Source organism: Prinia subflava, chromosome 5 (genome assembly GCF_021018805.1).
Source record: "Prinia subflava isolate CZ2003 ecotype Zambia chromosome 5, Cam_Psub_1.2, whole genome shotgun sequence".
Classification (NCBI taxonomy): domain Eukaryota; kingdom Metazoa; phylum Chordata; class Aves; order Passeriformes; family Cisticolidae; genus Prinia; species Prinia subflava.
Window position 1 is genome coordinate 61,616,765 of NC_086251.1, and position 24,200 is coordinate 61,640,964.

General features: G+C 49.6%; 2 protein-coding genes across 2 annotated transcripts in view; one reads left to right on the plus strand and one right to left on the minus strand.

Moving 5' to 3' along the window:
• The first annotated feature begins 338 nt into the window (after positions 1-338).
• Positions 339-15,223, plus strand: SAV1 (salvador family WW domain containing protein 1). Its single transcript, XM_063399726.1, has 5 exons — positions 339-625; positions 2,224-2,670; positions 9,315-9,585; positions 10,743-10,886; positions 14,108-15,223. The coding sequence occupies exons 1-5, from the start codon at positions 532-534 to the stop codon at positions 14,307-14,309; spliced, it is 1,158 nt and encodes a 385-aa protein (XP_063255796.1). The 5' UTR covers positions 339-531; the 3' UTR covers positions 14,310-15,223.
• Positions 15,224-15,430: 207 nt separating this feature from the next.
• Positions 15,431-24,200, minus strand: part of ATL1 (atlastin GTPase 1) — a 32,121-nt gene continuing 23,351 nt past the window's right edge. Inside the window, exons 12-13 of the mRNA XM_063399724.1 lie at positions 22,181-22,612; positions 15,431-16,187 (exon numbers count right to left, since the gene is read on the minus strand). Of these exons, the coding sequence (XP_063255794.1) occupies positions 16,077-16,187; positions 22,181-22,612 (543 nt within the window). The 3' untranslated portion in view covers positions 15,431-16,076. The remainder of the gene's footprint in view (positions 16,188-22,180; positions 22,613-24,200) is intronic.

Below are 24,200 nucleotides of genomic sequence, written 5' to 3' on the forward strand. Positions count from 1 at the left end.
ACTCCACGATTTCTGACACTCCGGGATTTCTGTCATCCCGAGGCTCCTGACACTCCAGGATTTCTGCCATCCCAGGATTTCTGTTATCCCAGGATTTCTGCCATCCCAGGATTTCTGCCATCCCGGGATTTCTGTTATCCCAGGATTTCTGTTATCCCAGGATTTCTGCCATCCCAGGATTTCTGTTATCCCAGGATTTCTGCCATCCCGGGATTTCTGCCGTTCCCCTTCCTCCGTTCCCGCCGCTCCGTGAGGGGCCGCGCCCTCCCCGCCGCGCGGGGGCGCTGTGGCGGCGCCCCCTCCCCTGCGCTGCCCCGCGGCCGGCCCGGAGGGCGGCGGCGCCGCCTTCCCACAACACCCCGCGCGCCCGCCGCGTCCCCTCAGCGACCCCCGGCCCCAGCCCGATCCCCACCCCAACCCCGCTCCTGGTCCCGGCCCGGCCCCCGGGGGCGGCCGGACCCCCCTCCGCCTCCCTTCGGAGCGGGGAGCGGCGCCGGGCATGCGGGCGGTGGCGGCGGGCCGGGAGGTGGGATGCTGTCGCGGAAGAAGACGCGGACGGAGCTCTCCAAGCCGGGCGAGGTGCAGGGGAAGTACGTGAAGAAGGAGACGAGCCCGCTGCTGCGGAGTGAGTGTCGGGGGCAGCGGGGGACGCCGGCGCGGGGCTGCGGGGGGCCGGTCCGAGGCCTTTGTGTGCGGCCAGTGCGGGTCCGGCGGGCCCGGGAGCGGCGCGGCCTTGGTGGGGTGAGGGGTGTGAGGGGGAGTTACCCCTGTGGGGGTTATTTCTCCCTGTAAATGCGGGTTTGATCCTGTTACGAGCCCTGGGAGATGCCGGAGAGAAGTTAAAACTGAAAGGAAGCCCGAGTTTCAAAGCGAGCCCTGCACGCGTTGGTCCGCCGGGTGCTCAGCGTGCCCGAACTTGGTGGGTTTTGTGGGTTTTACGATTTTCTCGGTCCCCGGTTCCTCAGTTTGAGCAGGCCGGGGTTCAGGCCGTCTGCATTGTTTTTAAATGAACCGAGGAGATCGCAGGGTGAGGTTGGATGGGGCTTGGAACAGCCTGGGATAGTGGAAGGTGTCTCTGCGGCACGGGTGGAGCAGGGCGAGCTTCGGGGCCCCTTCCAGCCCGGACCCTTCAGCGGCTCCGGGGATCTGGGACCCCGCTCTTTGCAGAGCGGTTCTTTTCCCGATGTGGGCGCTGTGGAATGAGATAACTGTCCCGCCAGGCAGTTGCATAAAATCCCTGCGGCAGCGAATGCTCCAGGTCCTGCCCGTGACTCAGCCTGGTGAGGTCACCTGGGATGGAGCGCGGATCTTCCCGCGGCTCTGATGCCGCAGCCCTGTGCTCCTGGGGCTGGAAACAACGCCACAAATACACACTTAAAGTTTGTTTGGTTATGTTGGTCTTTGAAGGCAACTCCGGACTGAAATGGGTTTGTTTGCACAGTAATAAATAAATAAATTTGTTGCTGACCTCTTCTGGGGTGCACCACATTTGAACCGTAAGTCGTAAGAGTTTATTAATAAAAAGTAATGAATAATAGGAATAACCTCATTCTAAATGGAAATCATCATCTCTGTTGATTTACCTGGAGGGAAACTACGTATTTATATCATGTTGAAAGTAAAAGTAGGGAGAGGAGGAATGTTTCACTTACTGGAGGAAGGCAGTGAAATTCTAAAAGGAGAAAGTGAAATACCTCCATGATAATTTGAGAACTTCATGTGTATAGAGTGACAGCGTTTTTCTGGCTGAACTTTGTGACTTTGGGATTAGTGGGGGCAGTGTGAATTCTGTTTCTGTCTTGGATTCCCGTGAGCATTAACATCTTGTCATTCCCAGTTTGTAAGGACAATGTTCCCAAAGAAGCAGTAGCCACGATATGTGGATTTTTGGATTTTCTTAACCCTTCTCACAGAGATATACGAACTCTGACTGATACAGCCACGGCACAGTGTGGGTGGTTTGGGTTTCTTTTCTTCTTGTGTGGTTTTTTTGATGGGTTTGGGGTTGGTTTGTTCCTCGCAGCTGCAGTTTCGCTGGCAGAGCTGCTGTGTCCTGCGCTGCCCGTGCGGGCTGTGCTGGTTTGTGCCGCACCAGCACACCCTGCAGCGTTACCATCACATTTGCACAGCGTTAGAGTGGGTTCTGCACGTGAATTTACTCAGTCTTAGTGTGTAAATCTCCGATGGTGCAGAGTTTTTATTCTCCTCCGTGCTCTCTGTCAGATCTGATGCCTTCCTTCATCCGCCACGGCCCGACCATCCCCAGACGAACTGATATCTGCCCTCCCGACCCCGCGGCCTCCGCCTACGGCCCCGGCGGCGATGGCATCGTCTCCAGGAACCAGAGCTTCCTCCGAGCTCCGGTGCAGAGGCCGCCCCACGAGATCCTGAGGCGAGAAAGCCACAGACTGTCCGCGCCTTCCTACCTGGCCCGGAGCCTGGCCGAGGTGCCCCGGGAGTTCGGCTCCTCCTCGCAGCCCTTCCTGCCCGAGGCCGGCCCCGCGCTGGAGAACGGCGATGCCGGAGCCCGCGGCTACTACTACGAGCATTTCTACGAGGCGCAGAGGAGGCGGCAGCTCGGCGAGCGCCTGCACGACGACTACAGGTATTATGAACACAACAGCGACCTTTTCCAGAGGATGTCCCAGAATCATGGCAGGCACGCTTCAGGTAAGGGCTCCTGGTTGGTTTTGGGTGGGTAGGGCAGAGCTGCTTTTTCACGGCGTTTCTGGGATTTGGGTAATTACAACGGAGAGTTTGTTCACACATATCCAGAAAGGAAAAATAGGCTTAAACCGGGATTATTTTCTTGAATTAATGGAGTGAGGTCAAACAACTTTTGGGATTTTTAATGCCAGACATATGTACATCTCCTCTACACATCAGTTGCTGGCTAGCAAGGAATTTTATTCATTAGGGGACATCTTTATTTTCATGATGTAGAGAATAACCAACAGCTCTAAATTGCAACATTGCATTATTATTATTATTATTATCTCATTATTTAATTTCATTATTTAGATTTGACCTCAATAATTAAAATAATTCCTTACAAATAGTCGAAGAGAGGAATGACTGCTTTGCGTAATTAGCAAATGGGCGTCCAATTAGTGTTGCAATTGACTTGGTAATCCTTGACTCCTTTCTTTTAGCTTTTAAAATTGTTGGTAAATATGCCTAGTCCCCCCTCAGTTTCTCTGGAACTTGCCTTTGTTTCCTAAAACAAACCAGCATAAGAAAGAGGAATCCATTAAATATTACTTTTCTGAAATATTTGACTCTGTATTTAATATTACTAAAACTATGTCTAAGGAGGAGCTTGAAACAAACATTTCTAACCTGTAAATTCTGTACCTTCAGTACAAAATACATTGTTACTTGTAATCTGTAAACAAATTGGTATCTGATAAAATAAATCTCCTCTCTAAAAAAAGAAATCTGCCAGGAGGAACATCAGCTTTTAATGCTGCTGACCTCGTGTGGGATTAGAAGCTGTCAGTGCTTTGTGCTTTCTTCACCACAGAAACACTTCCATGAAAAATGGAAATGCCAGCCCTGAAATTCTGAAATACTGGGGTTTAAGACCTGCTACTTCAATGCTCCTTTATTTTTCTAAATGTTAATATATCTGATCTGCCTGGATTTTGTGTGCAAACCCTGCATCTCTGCCAGCTGCTGCTCATCCAACAGTCATTAAACATTTACTTGGTCCAGGTAACAAGCACAGGGAGTGTGTGCTGGGGTATTTTAGGGAAGAGAGGATTTCCCAAACCAATCCATCAGTTTACCCTTCAGAATTACACAGTAGCTGTGTCTGCTGAGGAGATTCCCAGAAATGGGAGCTTGGAAGTGGAGTTTCATATATCAGATTTTCAAAAGGAGCTCCACAGCCATATTTTGTAATAAATTGTAGCAACATCTCCCTAAATAGATCTTTTTTCCTGCTGTTTGTTGACCTGTGCCCCCTGAGCCCTGGAAATCATAAAGGAGCTGCTCCTGTTTGCTTGGTTTGGTAATTCACTCTCACACTCGAACATTTCATATTTGGAACAAATCCTGCCCAGGTTTTGTGATGGGTGAGTATTTAATGTCATGCACTCTAGGGAGAGACAAAGGGGAGCCTTTCAGCTGCCAGTGCTTTCCCTTTCCTCCATTTGTTTTCATCTCCATATGAACTCCTAAAGTCCTCTTTTCCTTTTTCTTAAAGAATTATGTCGCCCAAAATAAGAAAAATTTAGATTTTGTTACTTCCTTCATTGCACCATTAAGCTTCTTTTTATTTGAACCATCCATCGCCTTCACACCTTCAGTGTTTCCTTTGAGTTAGCCAAACCTCTCTGTAATTCCTTGTTTCTTTTTCTTGCATTTCCAGAGCCTGTTGTTTTCACTGTCTTTGTCTAAATGACTTTTCTGTACTCATCTCCATTGTTGTTTCTCCTCACCGAGAATTGCCTGCAGTTCCAAATGAAAGGGCTGGAGTTTAGCTGGAGTTTGTAAATGCTGCCTTTCCCCTCTCCCTGCTGTCCCACCCTCCCCAAGGTGCCCTTGCTCAGTTCTGGTGCGTTTTGGGTGGATTCCCAGGGAAATGCTCCTGGAGAACACGAGGTGTTCCTGCTCTGGTGATGTTCGTGGTGGTCACACTGAGAGGATTTTTGGGAGCAGTCTGGAAGTGAGGAGGTGCCTGTGAACTTCACCTTTCATTCAGAACCGAGATTCTCCTCTTTGTAATTCGGAGAGAAGTTGCAAACATGTTCTTATCGAGGCTTCAGAGCGTTCAGCCGAGTCTTTAGGCAGTCCTGTGGTTTTCCAGCAGTTGGTGTTTTAGCATTGCCATGTCCTTCCATGGGCATTTCTCCTTCAAGTCACGTTTTCTCTCTCATTGTGATTCACTTCTACCATCTCCTCCTTTCCATATTTCCATTCAGTTTGTTTGTAATTAGCAATTCAGTGCTGCTGATTTTCCTGACCAGTATTTTCAGTTGAGACACCTCCTAATTTTGTACGTTTAGCTACCTCCGTGGCATTTCTTATTTTTTTTTTTTATTTTTTTATTATTATTATTATTAGTGTCCTTTTCAAACTTTTAATTCTAAGAGACTTTACCTGTCTTTCCTCGCCATCTCTTTCCTCTCTTCTAGGTTAAAGTTTTGGGGAGGTCTGTGGTTGAAGTTATACCTACAGTGTAGATTGGAACTAACTTGTAACCAAGACCTCAGAGTTATTTGTACCTGTGTGAGCGGTAAGCTGAACCATTCTTCTGTGTCTATGAAAATTGCTGAGCTTGAAATCAACTCTGTAAAGGCACTTGCTGGTGGTGGATTGTCATGAGGTCACTGGGATGTCACAGGAGAAAAAAAAACAATTTAACAGAGATTCCTGTGGGCTTCTGGTTCGTCTGTTAAGTTGTACCCCTGAAAAATTGCTAACTTGTTTAATGTAAGAGCAAAATAAATACAAATTATGACATGAAACCCGTTTAGAGCTGAAATGGCTGCATTTTTATTTTCCTGTGTGTACACTTCTCTCGTTTTTAAACAACTGGCAGTTCCTGCTCTTTTCTCCTTTTGTGCTGATTTTGCAGGAATTTTGCAGCATAATTCTTGACGCTCTCAGAGTTCTTCCTGTCATTTCCTATTTGTGAATTTGTGCTTACTTGGAACGCCCCATTCCCACCAACAAAAGAGGTGCTTGTGCTCAGGAAGTTCCTTCAGATGTTCAGGAGTGGGGTAGGAAGGCCTGGGACTGGCAGACCTGGCTAAACAGGAGGGTTATTGCAAGTTTTTGTTATTTTATCATTACTTACTCCTTTAAAATGAAGCAGTCTGTTCGTCTTCTCTTCCTGCTCTTCACCCTGCTCTGATGAGGGGAAGGGAGAGGATTTTGGCATCCTGAAAAAAGGCACTCAGGACAATTGGGCTAATTAAAGACAAACACTGCTTTGTGACATTTGTTCTTCAGCACTTGGAAGTTTGGGTGAACTCACTTGTGGGGAGTTCCTGGGCTCTGGAATTTCTCTGCATTTTCTACCCGAGTGGGACTTTCTCCTCTGGTTTTGTTCTTTTCCCTTTAGGCTGTTGATGGTTTTTGTGCTGCCCTTTTTTCTCTGCTGTCCTTCCTACCTGCCCTTTGCTGGCCTGGAAGTCTTTGCTCCAAAGGGTTTGGACTTCTTTCCAGGCAGGGTTCCCTCAGAAAAAAACCTTTTACTGGGCTGGCACAATTTCCAGTTCCTTTGTTCCTTCCCAAAGACAACTTCTTGAGTGAAGAACACACTACAGATGGTTCACACTTGTGACTTTATTAAGATTTTGAAGAGAAGGAACTTTTTTGCATTGATAAAGTGCACTGGAATGTGCTGCTCCAAGTTAAAATTGATAATTCAAGACCTTACATTGAAGACACTGTATTGTAGAAATGGAAAGAAAATTGAAGCCTGGATATCAATATTGATATTCCTTAAAAGCCACAGCTGAACCAAAAAATACCCCATTAGATATGATATGATATTAATTATATCATTATAACCAGAATTACCAGATGAGGCTTGACAAGCTCAAAAGAGACCTTTTAAAAAGATTTTACAAAAGCCTAAATTTAAATTAATTGTTGACATTTGGAAAAAGTGGATAATTTAAGCAACTCTGTTTCTTGGGAAAGCAGGAAGAATGAGAATTTTTGTCTTGTTGCAGCTAAAAGAGTGTGTGAGCAAGAAAACCCTGAGAGTTACAGTGAACATGTTCAGTTTATCTTGTGGTAGGGGTCACATCCTCCATCCCAGCAAAATCCCAGGTTTTACACCAGATCTTTGTATAAAATCTGTTCAGCTTTTCTATTTGGGATACTTAAATCTAACCCAGGGAATATCCCTGGTGCTTGCAGGAAAATCCTGTGTGGAGCTTTGGGCTGCTGTGAAAATGCTTTAGGGCTCAGACTTTACCTGGAATTTTAACAGGGGATGTCATTCCTGGCAGTTTGCCATGGAAAAGGCAGTTAATGAATTTGGACTGCCTTGGGATTTTCTTCTTTGGGTTATACTTTGGAAAAGATCACACAGGAATTTACTCTTCCAAGTAAGTTTGGTCTTATTGTTGAAATTACAGGGGCGTGTATATATATATATAAATATATATATATAAAAGTTAATTTTCCTCTTCTCTTACTGTTCAAAACTACAGGAGGAGCTTTTCCTCTTATGTGTGTGTCCATCATCCCACAAAGGAACATCTGAGGTTTATCAGCAAACCAACAGACAATTTCTTTTGATCTCTAAAAATAAATTTATAGGGGAAAAATGTCTAAATTGTACTAATTATTGATTTTCAGGCCACACTTGTTGATGGCTTTAAGGCCCTATGAATATCAACATCCTGAAACTTCCAGCACAGAGAATATTCCAATATAATCTGTGATATAAGGGAAAAATTATAGTTACAACCATCAGTTTATAAGTCTGGCCTTTGATTTCATGTCCATGGAATATTGTTCAAAACTGGTAATTTCTAGACCTGTACAAGTTTATTTTAATGGTTTGGCTCTGCTTCTTCATATATGAAATCAAAATGGCAAAAGGAATGGATAAAATGTTTGTGATCTGGTGTTATTTTTTGTTCTTTGCATCTTGGAAGTGAAAAATAAGCTGGCACTGGGAGAATCCACGTGTCAGGAGAACTTGAGTGCAGAGGATGGCACCTCTTCCAAGTGTTGGGAAACATTAACCTTTAGCTTTAGTAAAAACAAATATCTGTGGATTTGAAGCCAGAATTTAAGGAGGAGGAACTGTAAGAAAAATACAGGGATGTGCAGGTTTTAACAGTAAACAGAAAAATCCAGATTTTTTTTTCCTCCCTGGTCAAGTTTCAGATCTGCCGGCAGTGGTGATTTAAGAGTCACTATTTATACCTCCATGGAATCACATCCCAGAGGTTCAGTTAGCTGGGAAAATCCTGGATTTTAGCCCAAGCACAGCATTTCCAAGGAGGTGAAATGTTGGTATTTATCAGTGGCATGATGGCTGAAGCAGCTTTCCTACCCCAGCCCTGCCAGAGGTCAGGAAGCCTCCAGAATGTTCCTTTTCTCTGGAATTAAGGTCTAGGCTGTTCAATCCCAATTAAAGATGGACACAGGCATCACTTCCCTTTATAATCCTGACAAATAGGTAAGTACTGACACAAGAGGAAATCCTTTAAGGCCAAACAATTCAGAACATGCCAAGGCTGCAAAAAGATTCCTGGATGAGCACAAAGTTTTGTAGAGCAGTACTCAGGAGGATGTTTGTGAGGGGGGTTTAACTTCTTTTTTATTTATCCAGTTGTTTTGGAGCCTTCCTGGAATTTTATTTTCAATTATTATTACATTTTGTTAGGGTATAGCTCACCCAGGTTTCAGGCTGTCATTCTGGATGAGAGAGACTCTGCTTTCCCCTCTTTCAAAAAACAACCACATGAAAATGTTACTCCTGAAAAAAAGGAGGAGGGAGTATATTCCTGTTAGTAAATGTGTAGGGGGTGATTTCTGACTTCCAAAAAAGTGGGAAAAGTGGCTCCCAAAGCCCTTCAGCTGCCTGTGGGAAACAGTAACACACAACCTCTGGGGAGAATGGGATTGAACAGCATTTGGCTGTGGGATGAAAATTGGAATTTTCATTGAAACTAGATAGGGTTTAACTGTAGAACTGTGAGAGACTGGAGAGAACTCCTTAAAATGAATTTTATAATGGGAAATGAATTTAGCCCAGCACATCCAGAAAGTAGAGAATTCCCAAGGATGAAAAAAACCCTGCAGAATTCCTGATTATGTCACTGGGTTTTTGTGGTTGGGTGTTTTGGGGGTGTTTCTTTATGAGTTTTCTGTACTTACCCATCTTTTATTTCACCCCTGGGCAGGGACGGGGCAGGAGCTGCTCCTGCAGGCATCTCTCCATCCAGCTGCTAGTTTGTAAAAACTCTGTACAACAAATCACACATTTCAGAGTGCTGGAGAGCAGGCTCTTAGATATAGCACTGGATAAATCCCAAATGTGCTGTTTCCAGGGAAAAGTGGGAATTTAATCCTCAGCTGATTCCTGCCAGCTCTTGGACCCCAACCCTGCTTGTCCCTCCTCTCTTGTTCTCCCTCCTCCTGTGCCTGGTTTACCTGAAAAGCTTTGTTGGGACTCAGGGATTTTTCTGGAGAGTTTGAATTTCTGACTTGAACCTGAAACAGAGCTGTGGGTTGCTTTGTTGTTGTTGTTGATAAATGAAGCAGCCATAAGAATTTATTAACAGAAATGACAATTTCTGGAAATCTTTCCCTGAACCCCTCTCTCCCTTTGTTTGCAGGCATCGGGAGAGTTGCTGCTACATCTTTAGGGAACTTAACCAATCATAGTTGTGAAGATTTACCTCTTCCCCCTGGCTGGTCAGTGGACTGGACTATCCGAGGAAGGAAATACTACATCGATCACAACACCAACACCACGCACTGGAGCCACCCCCTGGAGCGCGAGGGGCTCCCGCCGGGCTGGGAGCGCGTCGAGTCCGCCGAGTTCGGCGTTTACTACGTGGATCACATCAACAAGAGGGCTCAGTACAAGCACCCCTGTGCGCCCAGGTCAGCCTCCCAGCCCTGCTCCCCCTGCCCTTGTGGTTTTATTTGCCTTTGCAGCAAATACAGCAGGCAGAAATAATCTTATTTTCAGCTTTGCCGGTGCTCAGTGGGATTTTTAGAAGTTTGGGTTTTGTCTCGTGTTTCTGAAGTTTAGGAGCAGGATGTTGCTGCTACATCAAACCAAGCAGCTCTGCTGCTGTCAGTGAAACAGCAAAGCTGCTGAGAACAGAATTGAGCTGCAAACTGAAAGGAAACTTGATCTGGCATGCCTGGAGATGCTCTGAGCATCTGAAACATGAATTAAGTCTTGTCTGGAATGAAAATGGGTATTGCAGCTACTCATAATTTCAGAGCAAAATGAAATTAATACACACCAAATCCAATGTTAATTGTTCATACACACCAAATCTAGCAGTTAATTGTCAATATGCATCAAGTGCAACTGTTAATTGTTAATTCCTGCTGCTCAGTCTGTTCTGCTGATAGCCAGGAAGGGAAAGTCCTTGAGCTTGTGGCACAGAAGATAAATGTATGGGGATGTTTTTACATGGAGTAACTGATCAGCTGCTGCCTGAACACATCTGTTCTGACATGTTAAATGGTGAATTCCATAAACCAATACTTTTAAAGAGTTCTAAAAACAGCAGCAGTGCTTTGCTGTGCTCTGCTGAGTGGGGCTGAGGTGAATTCACCACAGCAGCAGCAGCACGGTGCTCAGGGCAGGCCACCCACGGGAGGGTGCCCTGGCAGTGCTGGGTGTGTGTGCAGGGCTGAGCAGTGACTGGTGGTGATAATAAATCCTCCTTTTATTACCTTCAGGGGTCTAAGATAACTCAGTCCTTCTCAGGCCCTGGAGGAATATATCAAAAGACAGGAAATAGGACTCCAAAGAGGCTCTCACCCTTAGCTGCAGTAAGATGTTTATTCCAGGTGGTCTCCAGGGGGAAGGAGGGCATGCACAGGGGGACAGGGGCTTTTCTCAGCTCTTGTGAGGGTGGGGCAAGTTGGCACCCAGCCAATGGGCTCAGAAAGGGAAGGAAGGGTCAAACTACATGGCACGAGCTCTAGGGGTCCCTGAGGGGGCAGAAACCATTCCCACAGGGGACTGTGACACGGTGGCAGCGTGCTGGAGGTGACCCTTCTGTCCCTGTCCCCTGCAGCGTGCCCCGCTACGATCAGCCGCCGCCCGTGTCGTACCAGGCGCAGCCCCCGGAGCGCAGCCAGGCCCTGCTGGTGCCTGCCAACCCCTACCACAGCGCCGACATCCCCGACTGGCTGCAGGTCTACGCCAGGGCTCCTGTCAAGTGAGACTCTGCTTTGCTGCATTTCACACTGGGAACAACCTAAAATTGAGTTTCCACCGCTCACACTCATTGGGTTTCAGGCTGGCAGCATGAGGGAGTTGTAGCAAATGTTTGTCACGTTAACCTGCTTTCTTTCAGGCATTACCTGCAGTGCTCACTTCTTGCAGCTCACACAACTGGCACAAAGCTCTGTCAGAGAGTGAGGGATGTGTTTTGCTTTCAGAGTGTTTACAAGAGTGGTACCACGTGCTCAGAAAATATGTGAAACATTTTTAGGGTGGAACTTCCTCATGTCTCTTTTATTTCTTTTCAAACAGCACAGCTTTTCCTTCACCTTTTAAGAGTTTTGAGTCATAGAATCATGAGATGATTTGGGTTGGAAGGAACTTAAAAATCATCCAGTTCCAACCCCCTGCCATGGCAGGGACACCTTTCACTATCCCAGGTTGCTCCAAGCCCTGTCCAACCTGGCCTTGGGCACTTCCAGGGATCCAGGGGCAGCCACAGCTGCTCTGGACACCCTGTGCCAGGGCCTCCCCACCCTCACAGAGAACAATTTCTTCCTAATATCCAACATACATTCACCTTTTTCCAGCTTAAAGCCATTCCCTTTGTCCTTCCCTCCATCCCTTGTCCAGAGTCCCTTTCCAGCTCCTTTAGGCCAAATACTGGCTGACATCTCTATTTCTATATTTCTGTTCAAGAAATTAAATTAAAAACTAAGGGGTAACAAAAAGTCATTTTGTCAAAAATAAAACTGCTACAGGAACAGGGGGTCTCCTCCAAAAAAGGGTTTGAGTCAGCATAAGGAAATGAGATTTTTAAGGGGTGCAGCTCTGCAGAACAGTAACACTGAATAGAAAGCATTAAAAATCCAAAATCTGGTTTAATAATGATTAAATCATGTGCTATTCATAAGGACAATGTGGAGAAACTCAGTTTTACAGCAGCGAGGTCAGTCTGTAACTGCAAATTCAAGCTGTGGTGTTCAGTGACTTCCACTAAAAAAAAAATCCCTTCTTTTATTACCTGCTCCAAGTAACTACAATTTGAGTGAGTTTTATTACTTCTTGTGCCTGCTGGGTTTGCCAGCAGCCCATAAAGATTTCAATTGCCCTAAAATCCCTCCACACTTAGTTCCTGTAGCCTGTAGGATTTGTTTCCTAGAAATACTTCCAGGGTTTGGCTGCATTCCTTTGTTTAGGAAAATTCACATCCAGACAGTGTGAATTTAAATAGTTCACCCTCTGTGTTGTGTGGAGTATTTTGGATATTTTCTTGAAACTTGAGAAACAAACATAAGACAAATTAATTCATCAGGGATTTCTTTATGTCAAGTAGGCTGAGACAAGTATTTTAATTTTTAATTATCAGCACAGTTTTGCACTGAAAATTGTTTTATTTTGTCATGATTTGTTCCTTACCCCTGGCACTGTAAATCAGTTTAGCTGTAAAGCCCAGTTGTTTTTGTTGAGAGTAGATAATTATGGGGAAAATAAAGAATATTAGATTCTGTTAGAACAAATTCCTCTAGGGCAGAAGAATTAGGGTTAGAACAAGCCTGACAAAGAGTCCAGTACGTGTTAACCAAAATAATCTCTATTTATAGAGATTTATATTTATTTACTTATATTCCTGTGAGGGTGGGGAGATTCCTGGTGAGTGGAAAGGAGAAAGGGAAAGGTGGTGTCCATGTGAACTCCAAACAGCTGCAATCTGTTATTTCTCCTTTTTTGGGGAGAAAAATGATTTTAGCAGTGCAGCCCTGTCAGGATTAGGGATAACTTTAATACAGAAGTTCTTTAGGAAGTTTACAGAAGCTGTGATAAGTTTTATGAAATTCTTAAAATTCCTCAGAGCATCTCTGGAAGTCGTGGTGCTTCTCTGATGCCTCTGGAATTCCCCTTCAGTGGGGAATGCAGTTTATTTCCAGAAATTCACTGATGTTTCAGCCTCAGCCACCACTCAGGTGAATCCATCTTCCCCTGTGCCTCCCCTGCATCAAACAACTCCGTTATTCCAGGAGTTTCTCCTGTTCTGGGATAACCAGAGCAGTTTCCAGGCTGAGGAGATCAGCTTGGGGGTGGATTGTGCGAGTGAAGAGAGGAAAGGACGGTATGGCAGTGAGGGTGGAACCACATCAGGGTTTGCATGAAATGTTTATTGTAGGTGATTGCTGCTAATTAACCCAGAGGGGTTAATTGGAGAGGTTCAGCAGCCAAGAGCACTCGTTACAGCTGGATTGGGAGGGAAGGCCAGCACTGTCCCATTTTCTGAAAATAATTCCTTTTGCTGTGTTAGTCTGATTGTAACATGTTTTACAGTAAATATTCCAGGTGTGGTGGGAATGGAATTGCTGCTCAGTGCTTCCAAAACACTTTTCCATGGAATCCCAGAATGGTTTGGTGTGGGACTTTAACCCCCCCTGCCACGGTGACACCTCCCACTGTCCCAGGGTGCTCCAAGGCCTGGCCTTGGGCACTGCCAGGGGTCCAGGGCAGCCACAGCTGCTCTGGGAATTCCAGCCCAACCAGGGAACAATTCACACCGGGATCCTGCAGTGCTGGGAGGGAGAGCACAGGGAGCTGGGCAGGAGCTGCTCTGGCTGTGGCCATAAATCAGAATCCCAGAATGGATTGGCTTGGAAGGGACCCCCAAAGTCCAGTTAGTTCCAACCCCTCTGCAATAAGCAGGGACACATTTCCCTATCCCAGGCTGCTCCAAGCCCTGTCCAGCCTGGCCTTGGGCACTGCCAGGGATCCAGGGGCAGCCACAGCTGCTCTGGCAATTCCATTCCAGGGTTTCCTCACCTTTCCAGTCAGGAATTCCCAATTCCCAATCTCCCATCCAGCCCTGCCCTCTGGCAGTGGGAGCCATTCCCTGTGTCCTGTCCCTCCAGCCCTTGTCCCCAGTCCCTCTCCAGCTCTCCTGGAGCCCCTTCAGGCCCTGCCAGGGGCTCTGAGCTCTCCCTGGAGCCTTCTCCTCTCCAGGGGAACATTCCCAGCTCTCCCAGCTGTTTTCCTGTGCTGGTTTATTCTGCTCACTCAGGGATCTCCTGCATTCCCGGGGTTCTCTGGTGTGCTAGGATGGATTGTCCATTTCCCTGTGATTCCCAAACACATCTCCTGGGTTTTGGGGTCAATCCCATAAAACGAACTCCTTCCAATTGCTAAAACCCAGCCTGGAGCAAGGCAGTGCTAATAAACCCCCGCTGTTCCCAGGTACGACCACATCCTGAAGTGGGAGCTGTTCCAGCTGGCCGACCTGGACACGTACCAGGGCATGCTGAAGCTGCTGTTCATGAAGGAGCTGGAGCGCATCGTGAAGCTCTACGAGGCGTTCCGGCAGGCGCTGCTGGCCGAGCTGGAGCAGCGGCAGCAGCGGCAGCAGCGCTACGCGCAGCAGCACGCCCACAACTACTGACCGCGCCCGGGGGCGGCGCCGCTGGGGGAAAGGCAGCTCATTTCCGTTGACGTTGCACCTTGGTTATTATCCTCTCGAGTATTTTTCTACATGTATTATGTGTTGTTTATAAAGAAAAGTGGAGATTGTTTGTTAACCTTTTTTTCCGTGCCGGGGGTGGTTTGTTGTCCCGAGAAAGCAGCGGTTCGATCGGTGCCTGATCCCCGATCGCTCTCCTGCCGGTCAGCTGCAGGGTTAAAAGCTGCCTGGGGATTTTTTAAGGGCGATAGATGCCACTGTCTCGTCCTGGCTTCCAAACGTTGTCCAGATGCAGCTGCCTCGTGCAGGGTTTCCCTCGGGATTGGGGTCCCTCTCCTGGGAGCCCTGCTCTTTGTTTACAGCTTTAATGTACAGAACCAGCCCCGGGCCCGCGCAGCCACTGGAGCTGATTTCACCCTTGGATCCGAGCGCTTCGCCCAAGTGAAGCCTGAGTTGCCTTATTTTTTACTTTAGCTAATTACTACTCCTGACTTACTCCTCATTTTCACCCAGATTACTCAGAGGGGCAACACTTGTCCCTTCCTAAAGACCGGGATCTCTAAGCAGAGTGGTTGTGATCCTCCATTTCCCAAAACCTGACCCGCCCCAGTGGAAAGGCAGTAGCACTGCCTGACCCGCTGTGCCACCCCACGGGGAAAATCAGGGATGTGACAGCAATTACTGGTTGTGTTTTTTTAAAGAGCTTTTGTCTTAAAGCTCCTCATTTGGGGAAAATTTGTAATTGTCCAGTTACCCTTTCCAATAATTCCATTTGGTTCATTAATTGTCCTGATATGTTATTTATGGGTTCTTTTCAGTGCAATAAACACTGCAGTCAAAAAAGTACATTTCTTGTAAATCCTATTAATTCAATAAAAATCACTTTGTTCGATGAACGAAGGGTTTGTGTGACTGATCTGTGGCCTTTTAGAACAGCAAATAAACTGTTCTAACCAGCAGTAAAACCCCAAATGTGTTTGAGATAATCAGAGCTGACCCTCAAAACACCAGCCCTGAAATCCCAAATCAAACCAAACATGTAAAAAACCCCAGAGGAGAAGCTCTTGCCCAGATAATAAATAACATTTCCCCATAGAACCAACTTCTTAGGAACCAAAAGCAAACTTTAATAGTCCTGACAATAAAAGAATAGAACGGTACCACACGTCCTAGGCGCTATCATGGATAAATATGTACAGAAATACAGTGAGACTTCCTCCAGCACAGCTACAAAGTGACACTTTGTGCAGACAAACAGAATCGGCCGCGTTCCTCACAGCGCCCTTTAACAGACCATTAGCAGAAGTGCCCTTACAGTGTCTGATAAAGCAAGTTAATACATTTTAATTATGTTTACATAATTAAACAGTTAAACGAAGGGAAAAAAACGTGGTTACATGTTATAACTTCTTCAAGTACCTGAAATAAATTGGCTTTTGGATAAGCTTCGGCCTTTTCAGTTGCGGTATCACGTGGATTATCGTTTCCTCAGTGGTGCCTAGTTAAGAAGGGGGAAATAAGGCTTCATAAATGAGCTGGGAGTCGCTGGCTATGACAGACCAAAGCTCTGGGCTGCGGCAGTGCCGTATGTACACAGGGACAGGGCACATCCATGCTGGCCCTGCCCGCCGGGACCGCTCCCCCTGCTCCGGCGGGGTCGGGGACGGACGCGGGGAGAGGGTGGCGATCCCAGAGGAGCCGTCCGTGCCCGGCTGGAACGCGCCGGGGCCGCGGGATCCTCGTTCCTCCCTACAGCGCCTTCCTGTCGGCGGCCTCGGCGGGCTCGGCCCGCGGCGCGGGGAAGGCGTGCTGGTACAGGTGTCTGTGGGTGGCCGCCGCGCTGTACAGCTTGTACAAGGCCTGCGGAGAGACACACACGGTCACCGGGCAGCCCTGCCCGCACCCGGGAATCCCGAACCCGGGGAATCCCAAAGCCAGGGAATCCCGATCCCGGGGAATCCCAAACCTGGGGAATCCCGATCCCAGGGAATCCCAAACCTGGGGAATCCCAAACCCAGGAAATCCCAAACCCAGAGAATCCCGATCCCAGGAAATCCCGATCCCGGGGAATCCCAAACCCAGGGAATCCCGATCCCAGGGAATCCCGATCCCGGGGAATCCCAAACCCAGAGAATCCCGATCCCAGGAAATCCCGATCCCGGGGAATCCCAAACCCAGGGAATCCCGATCCCAGGGAATCCTCATCCATCCCAGCCCACGCGGCCTCTGCGTGTTCTGTGCACCATCGAAGTTGGGTCAAGTGTCCAACACACAAAGGGCTCCAGCTCACGGGTTTAGGACCTGAGGGCAGGGCTGAAGCTGTGCCAAGGGAGGTGCAGGTGGAAATCAGGGAAAGGTTCCTCCCCCAGAGGGTGCTGGCACTGCCCAGGCTCCCCAGGGAATGGTGACATTCCCAAGGCTGCCACAGCTCCAGGAGGGTTTGGACAGCGCTGCCAGGGTGGGATTGTTGGGGGTCTGTGTAGGGCCAGGAACTGGACTCTGATCCTTGGGGGTCCCTTCCAGCTCAGGATATTCTGTGACTCTACAATTCCAATTTTTCAAGCACCTCATCCCCCCTGAGCTGTATTAAATTAGCATTTGAGGCGTTTGGGGGTGTTTTTCCCTGCATGTTTCACACACAGGGTTTTGATTCCTGTAGCCTCAGCGTTTGCTTTTCCCCTCCAGGCAGCTCTGTAATTGCCTCAGCCCGAGGGCTGGGGGTGGATGGGTCACTGTCCCCATCATTTTTTCTGCAGATGATGCGGATTTTTTCTGATTTTATAATTTTCCGTTTGTCTTGGAGCTGGGTCAGACTCAGAACCAGCGGGAGCAGCTGAGGGGCTGCGCTTCCCACACGGAGCTGAGGCACAGCAGCCACAGGGCAGGGACCGGGGTCTGATCCCTCGGGGAGACAGGTGAGTGCCTGAGGCTGCAGTGCAGGATGTGACCAGCAGTGATCCTGTTAAACCCAGCTGGGGCAGGGCTCTTTATCCCTTCCAGGACCCATCCTCCCTCCGGGGGATCTCTGCTGTCCAGGGGCCATCGAGGCTCCCTGCAGGGCTGATCCAATTCCATCATCCATGGGAGATGCTGCACCCAGGGGAGGAGCCCGGCATTCCCACCTGGATAAACCCTGGGATTCAGAGCCCAGCACAGCCTGTGTGCACTGCATTCCCACCTGGATAAACCCTGGCATTCAGAGCCCAGCACAGCCTGTGTGCTCTGCATTCCCACCTGGATAAACCCTGGGATCCAGAGCCCAGCACAGCCTGTGTGCTCTGCATTCCCACCTGGATAAACCCTGGCATTCAGAGCCCAGCACAGCCTGTGTGCTCTGCATTCCCACCTGGATAAATCCTGGCATTCAGAGCCCAGCACAGCCTGTGTGCTCTGCATTCCCACCTGGATAAACCCTGGCATTCAGAGCCCAGCACAGCCTGTGTGCTCTGCATTCCCACCTGGATAAACCCTGGCATTCAGAGCCCAGCACAGCCTGTGTGCTCTGCATTCCCAATGGATAAACCCTGGCATTCAGAGCCCAGCACAGCCTGTGTGCTCTGCATTCCCACCTGGATAAACCCTGGCATTCAGAGCCCAGCACAGCCTGTGTGCTCTGCATTCCCAGAGGAACACCAGACCCATCTCACACCACTGGACCCTTCTACAGGATCATCTCTGCTCCCACAGAGCCACAGCTGCCCTGCAGGAGTGCAGCCATGATTTAATTAGAGTGCTACAAACACCCTGACCAACAGGGCGTTAGAGGCTGTATTCTGTCTCTGTCAGTGGGTTTTTTTTTTTTGTACTACTGCATTTCATTATTTTACTATTTATTTTACTAATATTATATTATATTTTACTAATATAATGTACTAAATATATATTATATTTATATATAATATTTATATCTCTCCATATTTATATAAGATACTAAAAATATATTATATTTTAGTAATATTATAATATTACTATTATTTCATTCCTACTCCCATATCTTTGCCTGAGAGCCCCTTAATTCAAAATTACAATAATTCTTGGGGGAGGTGTTACATTTTCCAGTTAAGGGAGGCTCCTGCCTTCCTCAGCAGACATTTGTCCTTCCAAACCAAGGCAGGAACAGCCCTCGTGTCCCTCCCTGCCTCCTCCCACCTTTGTCCCACAGTAAATGGCACAGGAGGTGCCAGGACACGGCTCTGGCTGCAGAGGACTCGGTGTGACACAGCTCTGACATTCCCATTTCAAATGAACTTGAGGAAAAAACCAACCCAAACCCCACCAGTCCCTGCTGGGGGCCGCTGGCAAGCCAGGATCAGCTCTGGAAGGGGTGGGAAGAGGCTCCTGAGCAGCAGGGAGCCACTACTGACAGGGTGATGAGTTCCTTGTGTGCTCAGGGGCTGAATGAAGCAGGAGAGGCTGAAGGGGCAGCGAGGAGGAGGAGGGTGAGGGATGAGAAGCCTCTAGGGATGTCCAACAGGGTGCTGATCGCATCCCAAATGGGCTTTTGGGAACAGAAGTGGTGTTTTGGGATTGTTTGGGAACACAGTGGAGGAGACTTCACACAGCTTCTCTGCTTTTCTTCCTTGAAAATTCACCTTCAAGCCCCATCGAGATGACCCTGCTGCATTTTGTGCTGTTTTAGAGGGGTTTGTGATGCCAGACCAGTCCCACAGAGCTGATTTTTACAGGACAGGGTTTGTTCAATGCCTCATCCACAGCAAATCCTGTGTTCTGCTCCTTGGTATCCCTGAGGTACCAAAGGGAGTCCCTGGCTGCTGGGAGGGATGAGGGAGGGGAGGGTTTTTAACAGCTGGAATTTCTTCTGAAGGGACTCCCCACAGAACTCAGTGGCTCAGGAGGTGGCACTGCCAGCTGGAGCTGGGGGCTTTGGTGACACAGGAAAACATGGAAATGTCTCGTGCCACACCTGGGCCAGGCTGGGGAGGCATTTGGATACAGAGCTGGAATAAATAATGCCCATGTGCAGGAAATTTTTCTTTTTTTTGCTTTAATCAGACCCTGGTGAGGCTTTGCCCAAGGAACATTCCAGAAGCTCACACTGGGATCCTGCAGTGCTGGGAGGGAGAGCACAGGGAGCTGCACACCAAGAGCTGCTCTGGCTGTGGCCATAAATCAGAATTCCAGAATGGATTGGCTTGGAAGGGACCCCCAAAATCCAGTTAGTTCCAACCCCTCTGCAATAAGCAGGGACACATTTCCCTATCCCAGGCTGCTCCAAGCCCTGTCCAGCCTGGCCTTGGACACTTCCAGGGATCCAGGGGCAGCCACAGCTGCTCTGGGCACCCTGTGCCTCCCCACCCTCACAGCCAGGAATTCTCAATTCCCAATCTCCCATCCATCCCTGCCCTCTGGCAGTGGGAGCCATTCCCTGTGTCCTGTCCCCCCAGCCCTTGTCCCCAGTCCCTCTCCAGCTCTCCTGGAGCCCCTTCAGGCCCTGCCAGGGGCTCTGAGCTCTCCCTGGAGCCTTCTCCTCTCCAGGGGAATATTCCCAGCTTTCCCAGCCTGGCTCCACAGCAGAGGGGCTCCAGCCCTTGGAGCAGCTCTGTGGCTCCTCTGGACCTGTTCCAGCAGCTCCACGTCCTTCTGATGCTGCACCCCAGGGCTGGAGGCAGCTCTGCAGGTGGGGTCTCACCTGAGTGGGGCAGAATTCCCCTCTCTCACCCAGGTTTTCCTGCTCCTGGAGGCCTCTACAGGGACTATTTCCCCTTGGAGCAGCTCCCCTGCAAGCTGGGAGAGCAGGATTGTATTCCACGTGCTGCCCAGGAAGATGCTGGGGGTTGAACTGTGCCTCCTGGGCTCTGCACTCAGCTTAATCCAATACGGGGTGGTTTTCCCAAAAAACAACACCCACAGCAATTCCAGCAGCACGGAGAGGCCTGGCCAGGCATGGGAGCTCCTCGGCTCTCCCTGCCTGCACAGTTGGTGCTCCAAAACACTCTGGGGTTTGGGTTTGACCTCCTGGCACAACAGGAAAAGGCCCAGACAGAACTGATGGGAGGAAGATGAAAATCCCGTGGTATCCTGACATTCCCCACCCGGATCTCTCTCCCAGTTGGCTCCTGCAGCGCCCGGAGCGCAGTGCCCACACCCACACCCCTCCCCAGGCATCTGGACCCCAGGGAGCAGCCAGAGCCAGCAGCTGCTGCCCAGAGCCCTCGTGACTCCCCTCCTCCACCCCAAATGTGCTTTTGGGGCCAGGATGCTTTTCCCAGGAGCCAGGGCCCGGCTGGCCCCGGCAGCATGCGGACAACAAGAGCCACTTACCTCGTTTGTGCTTCCCTGGGAGAGGCATTGGGAAAGGGGAGACAGAAAGAGAAAGAAACACCTCTGTGGATCTCAGTGTCCATGGGAGCTCAGCCCTGGCTGTTCCCAGGGGGACACATCCCAAACTGTTCCCTCTTGCAGGAGCCCTCCCTGCTCCATCCATCCCTCCTGCACTGGTCCCACTGCCATGGGACAGAGCTGCTGGCTCGTGGTGGGCAGAGCCACCCAGCCCAGCTCCTCCCCTGTGCCACAGCTGCTTCCTGGGAGAACCTTCCCTCTGCTTGGAAAGCCACGGGGGCCTGTGGAAGGCAGGAACGGCTCCAAGCCCTTTACCCTCTTTGTTTTCCCCAGCTGGACACGGTGCAAGTGGGCAGCACCTCTGGCCTCCCACTGCTGTGTCCTGTCCTTGCTGAACTCCCACTGGGATGGGCCTAAACATTCCAGCACATCCCAAAGGCTCCTGGGGAATGTCCCTGGGCAAGGAGCCACTGCAGGGGCTTTCCTGGGGCTGCCCAGGTGCTGGGGACAGGGATGAACCCACCCGGGACACCTCTCTGCAGAGCAGCACCACTGCTCAGCTCTGGGCTGAAGGAACATCAGTAAATGCTGCCTTTATTTCCCCCAGAGCTGCATGTGCAGCTGCAGCAGCACAGGGAAGCAGGGAAATGGGCTTGCTCTCCATGAAAACCTCGCTGGTGGAGGAGAAGCAGGGAAGGAGAAGGGCCCTTCCTGCCAGAAATCAGAGCTGGGATGGCTCCTGAGGGATGAGCTCGTGCAGCTCTGCTGTGGGAAGAGCAGGAGGGCACTGCAGCCCTTTTGGCTCTCTGGGCACAGGGACTGCACCCCTGGGTGGGTGCAGGGGTCAGGGGGAGTCTGTGTGGGCTGGGCCTTCCCCTTTCTGCAGTGAGAAATCAGGGTCTGGTGCCGAAACAGGCAGAGCCAAGAGCTGGCCTCGACCTCTGGCAGAGCTGGGAGAGCCAAAAACTCTGCCCTGAACCAGGGGAGAGCAATGGCAGCTCCTCTTGAACAGCCACAGCCACGCACACAGCAGGCACACACACACCAGGGTCCCCCCCAGGGCATCCCTGGCTGAGCTGCCCATTCCCACAAAGCTCCACAAACTCCCATCTGCTGATGGGTAAGACAAGGAAAAGGCAGAACAGAAGAGCTGGCTGGGAGTTTTCTCGGATCTACACAGCTTGTTTTCCACACTGGACAGAACTGGAGGCTCAGGGACACAGCTCCAGCCTTGCTCACCCTGCCTGTGCTGCAGCCACAGGGCAGCCCCGTGAGCTCCCCCTTACCACAGCCTGATCTGCAAACAACTCCTCTGCCCCTCCTCTCCCCGTGTGGAAGGTCTAAGGGATGGATTAAAGCTTCAATTAACACCGCAAAGGTGTCCCTGCACTGATGACAGCACAAGCAGCTGGCTCTAACAACCCTAAAAACCAAAACCATCTCAAAGGGGGAGGAAAACCCCCAGGAAACTCAATGCTCAAAAAAAACCCCAGCAGGGTGCAGGCAGAGCGCTCTGTGCGCGCCGCTTCGAAACCAAAAGCTCTTTATCCTACCTGGTCCCACAAGGCTGCAGCCACTTGGTCTATTACAGCTCCCAGTTCTCTGTACTCCCCAGAGTATCTGATATAAGCCCAGGTACAGAGTGTGATAAGTGTCAAGCCCAGAATCATGTTGCACAGGCTGGCTATGATGTCCAAGCCAATGAAGCCGGTGACGCCGGCCAGCACGTAGGTGATGAAGATGACGACGAAGAGCGTGGCCGGCGTGCGGGCGGCGTGGAAGATGTTCTTGCTGTCGTTGTGCTTGATGTACTGGATGTAGAGCTCGTCGATCTCGGCCTCCAGCTGCTGCAGGTAGCGCCGGCTGAACTCCTCCCCTCCCATCTTCTTGACGCCGCGGAAGAGCCGCACGGCCTCGTCCCGCAGCTCCGCGTGCTTGGCCTGCAGGTCGCTGGGGGCCAGGAAGGGTTTGTCCCCTCCGCACACCTGGGGGGACACGGGGACAGCACTGCTGGAGTGACACTGCTGGCACGGGGGAAGCATCCCTGATACAGGGGAATCATCCCTGGAGTGTCACTGCTGGCACAGGGAATCATCTGTGGCAAAGGGAAATCATCCCTGGAGTGTCACTGCTGGCACAGGGGAATCATCTGTGACAAAGGGAAATCATCCCTGGAGTGGCATTGCTGGCACAGGGGAATCATCTGTGACAAAGGGAAATCATCCCTGGAGTGTCACTGCTGGCACGGGGGAAGCATCCCTGACACAGGGGAATCATCCCTGGAGTGTCCCTGCTGGCACAGGGAATCACCTATGGCAAAGGGAAATCATCCCTGGAGTGTCACTGCTGGCACAGGGAATCATCTATGGCAAAGGGATATCATCCCTGGAGTGTCACTGCTGGCACAGGGAATCATCTATGGCAAAGGGATATCATCCCTGGAGTGGCACTGCTGGCACGGGGGAAGCATCCCTGACACAGGGGAATCATCCCTGGAGTGTCCCTGCTGGCACAGGGAAATCATTCCTGACAAAGGGGAATCATCCCTGGAGTGTCACAGCTGGCACAGGGAATCATCTGTGGCAAAGGGATATCATCCCTGGAGTGGCACTGCTGGCACAGGGAAATCATTCCTGACAAAGGGATATTATCCCTGGAATGGCACTGCTGACACAGGGGAATCATCCCTGGAGTGTCACTGCTATCACAGGGGAATCATGTCTGAAATGTCACTGCTGACACAGGGAAATCACTCCTGAAACATCACTCCTAAAACAGTGAAATCACTCCTGAAATGTCACTGCTGGCACAGGGAAATCATCCCTGACAAAGGGAAATCATCCCTGGAGTGTCACTGTTATCACAGGGAAATCATTCCTGACAAACGGAAATCATCCCTGGAGTGTCACTGCTGGCACAGGGAAATCATTCCTGACAAAGGGGAATCATCCCTGGAATGGCACTGCTGGCATGGGGGAATCATCCCTGAGGAAGGGAAATCATCCCTGGAACATCACTGCTAACACAGGGAAATCACTCCTGAAACATCACTCCTAAAACAGTGAAATCACTCCTGAAATGTCACTGCTGACACAGGGAAATCACCCCTGATGCAGGGAAATAATCCCTGGAAATGTTACTCCTTTTACGTGGAAATCACTCCTGAATGAAACATCACTGCTGACACAGTAAAATCACTCCTGAAACGGGGAAATCACCCCTAAAATGGCACTGCTGACACAGGGAAATCAGTCCTGACTCAGGGAAATCATTCCTGAAACAGGGAAATCATCCCAGAAATGTCACTCCCAACACAGGGAAATCATCCTGAAAACATCACTCCTTTTACATGGAAATCACTCCTGAGTGAAACATCACTTCTGACACAGGGAAATCACCCCTGACACAAAAAAAAATCACTCCTGACACAGGGAAATCATTCCTGACGCAGGGAAATCACTCCTGAAACAGGGAAATCACCCTGAAATGGCACTCCTTATACACAGAAATCAATCCTGAAACATCCCTCCTGAAACAAGGAAATCACTGCTGAAACAGGGAAATCATCCCAGA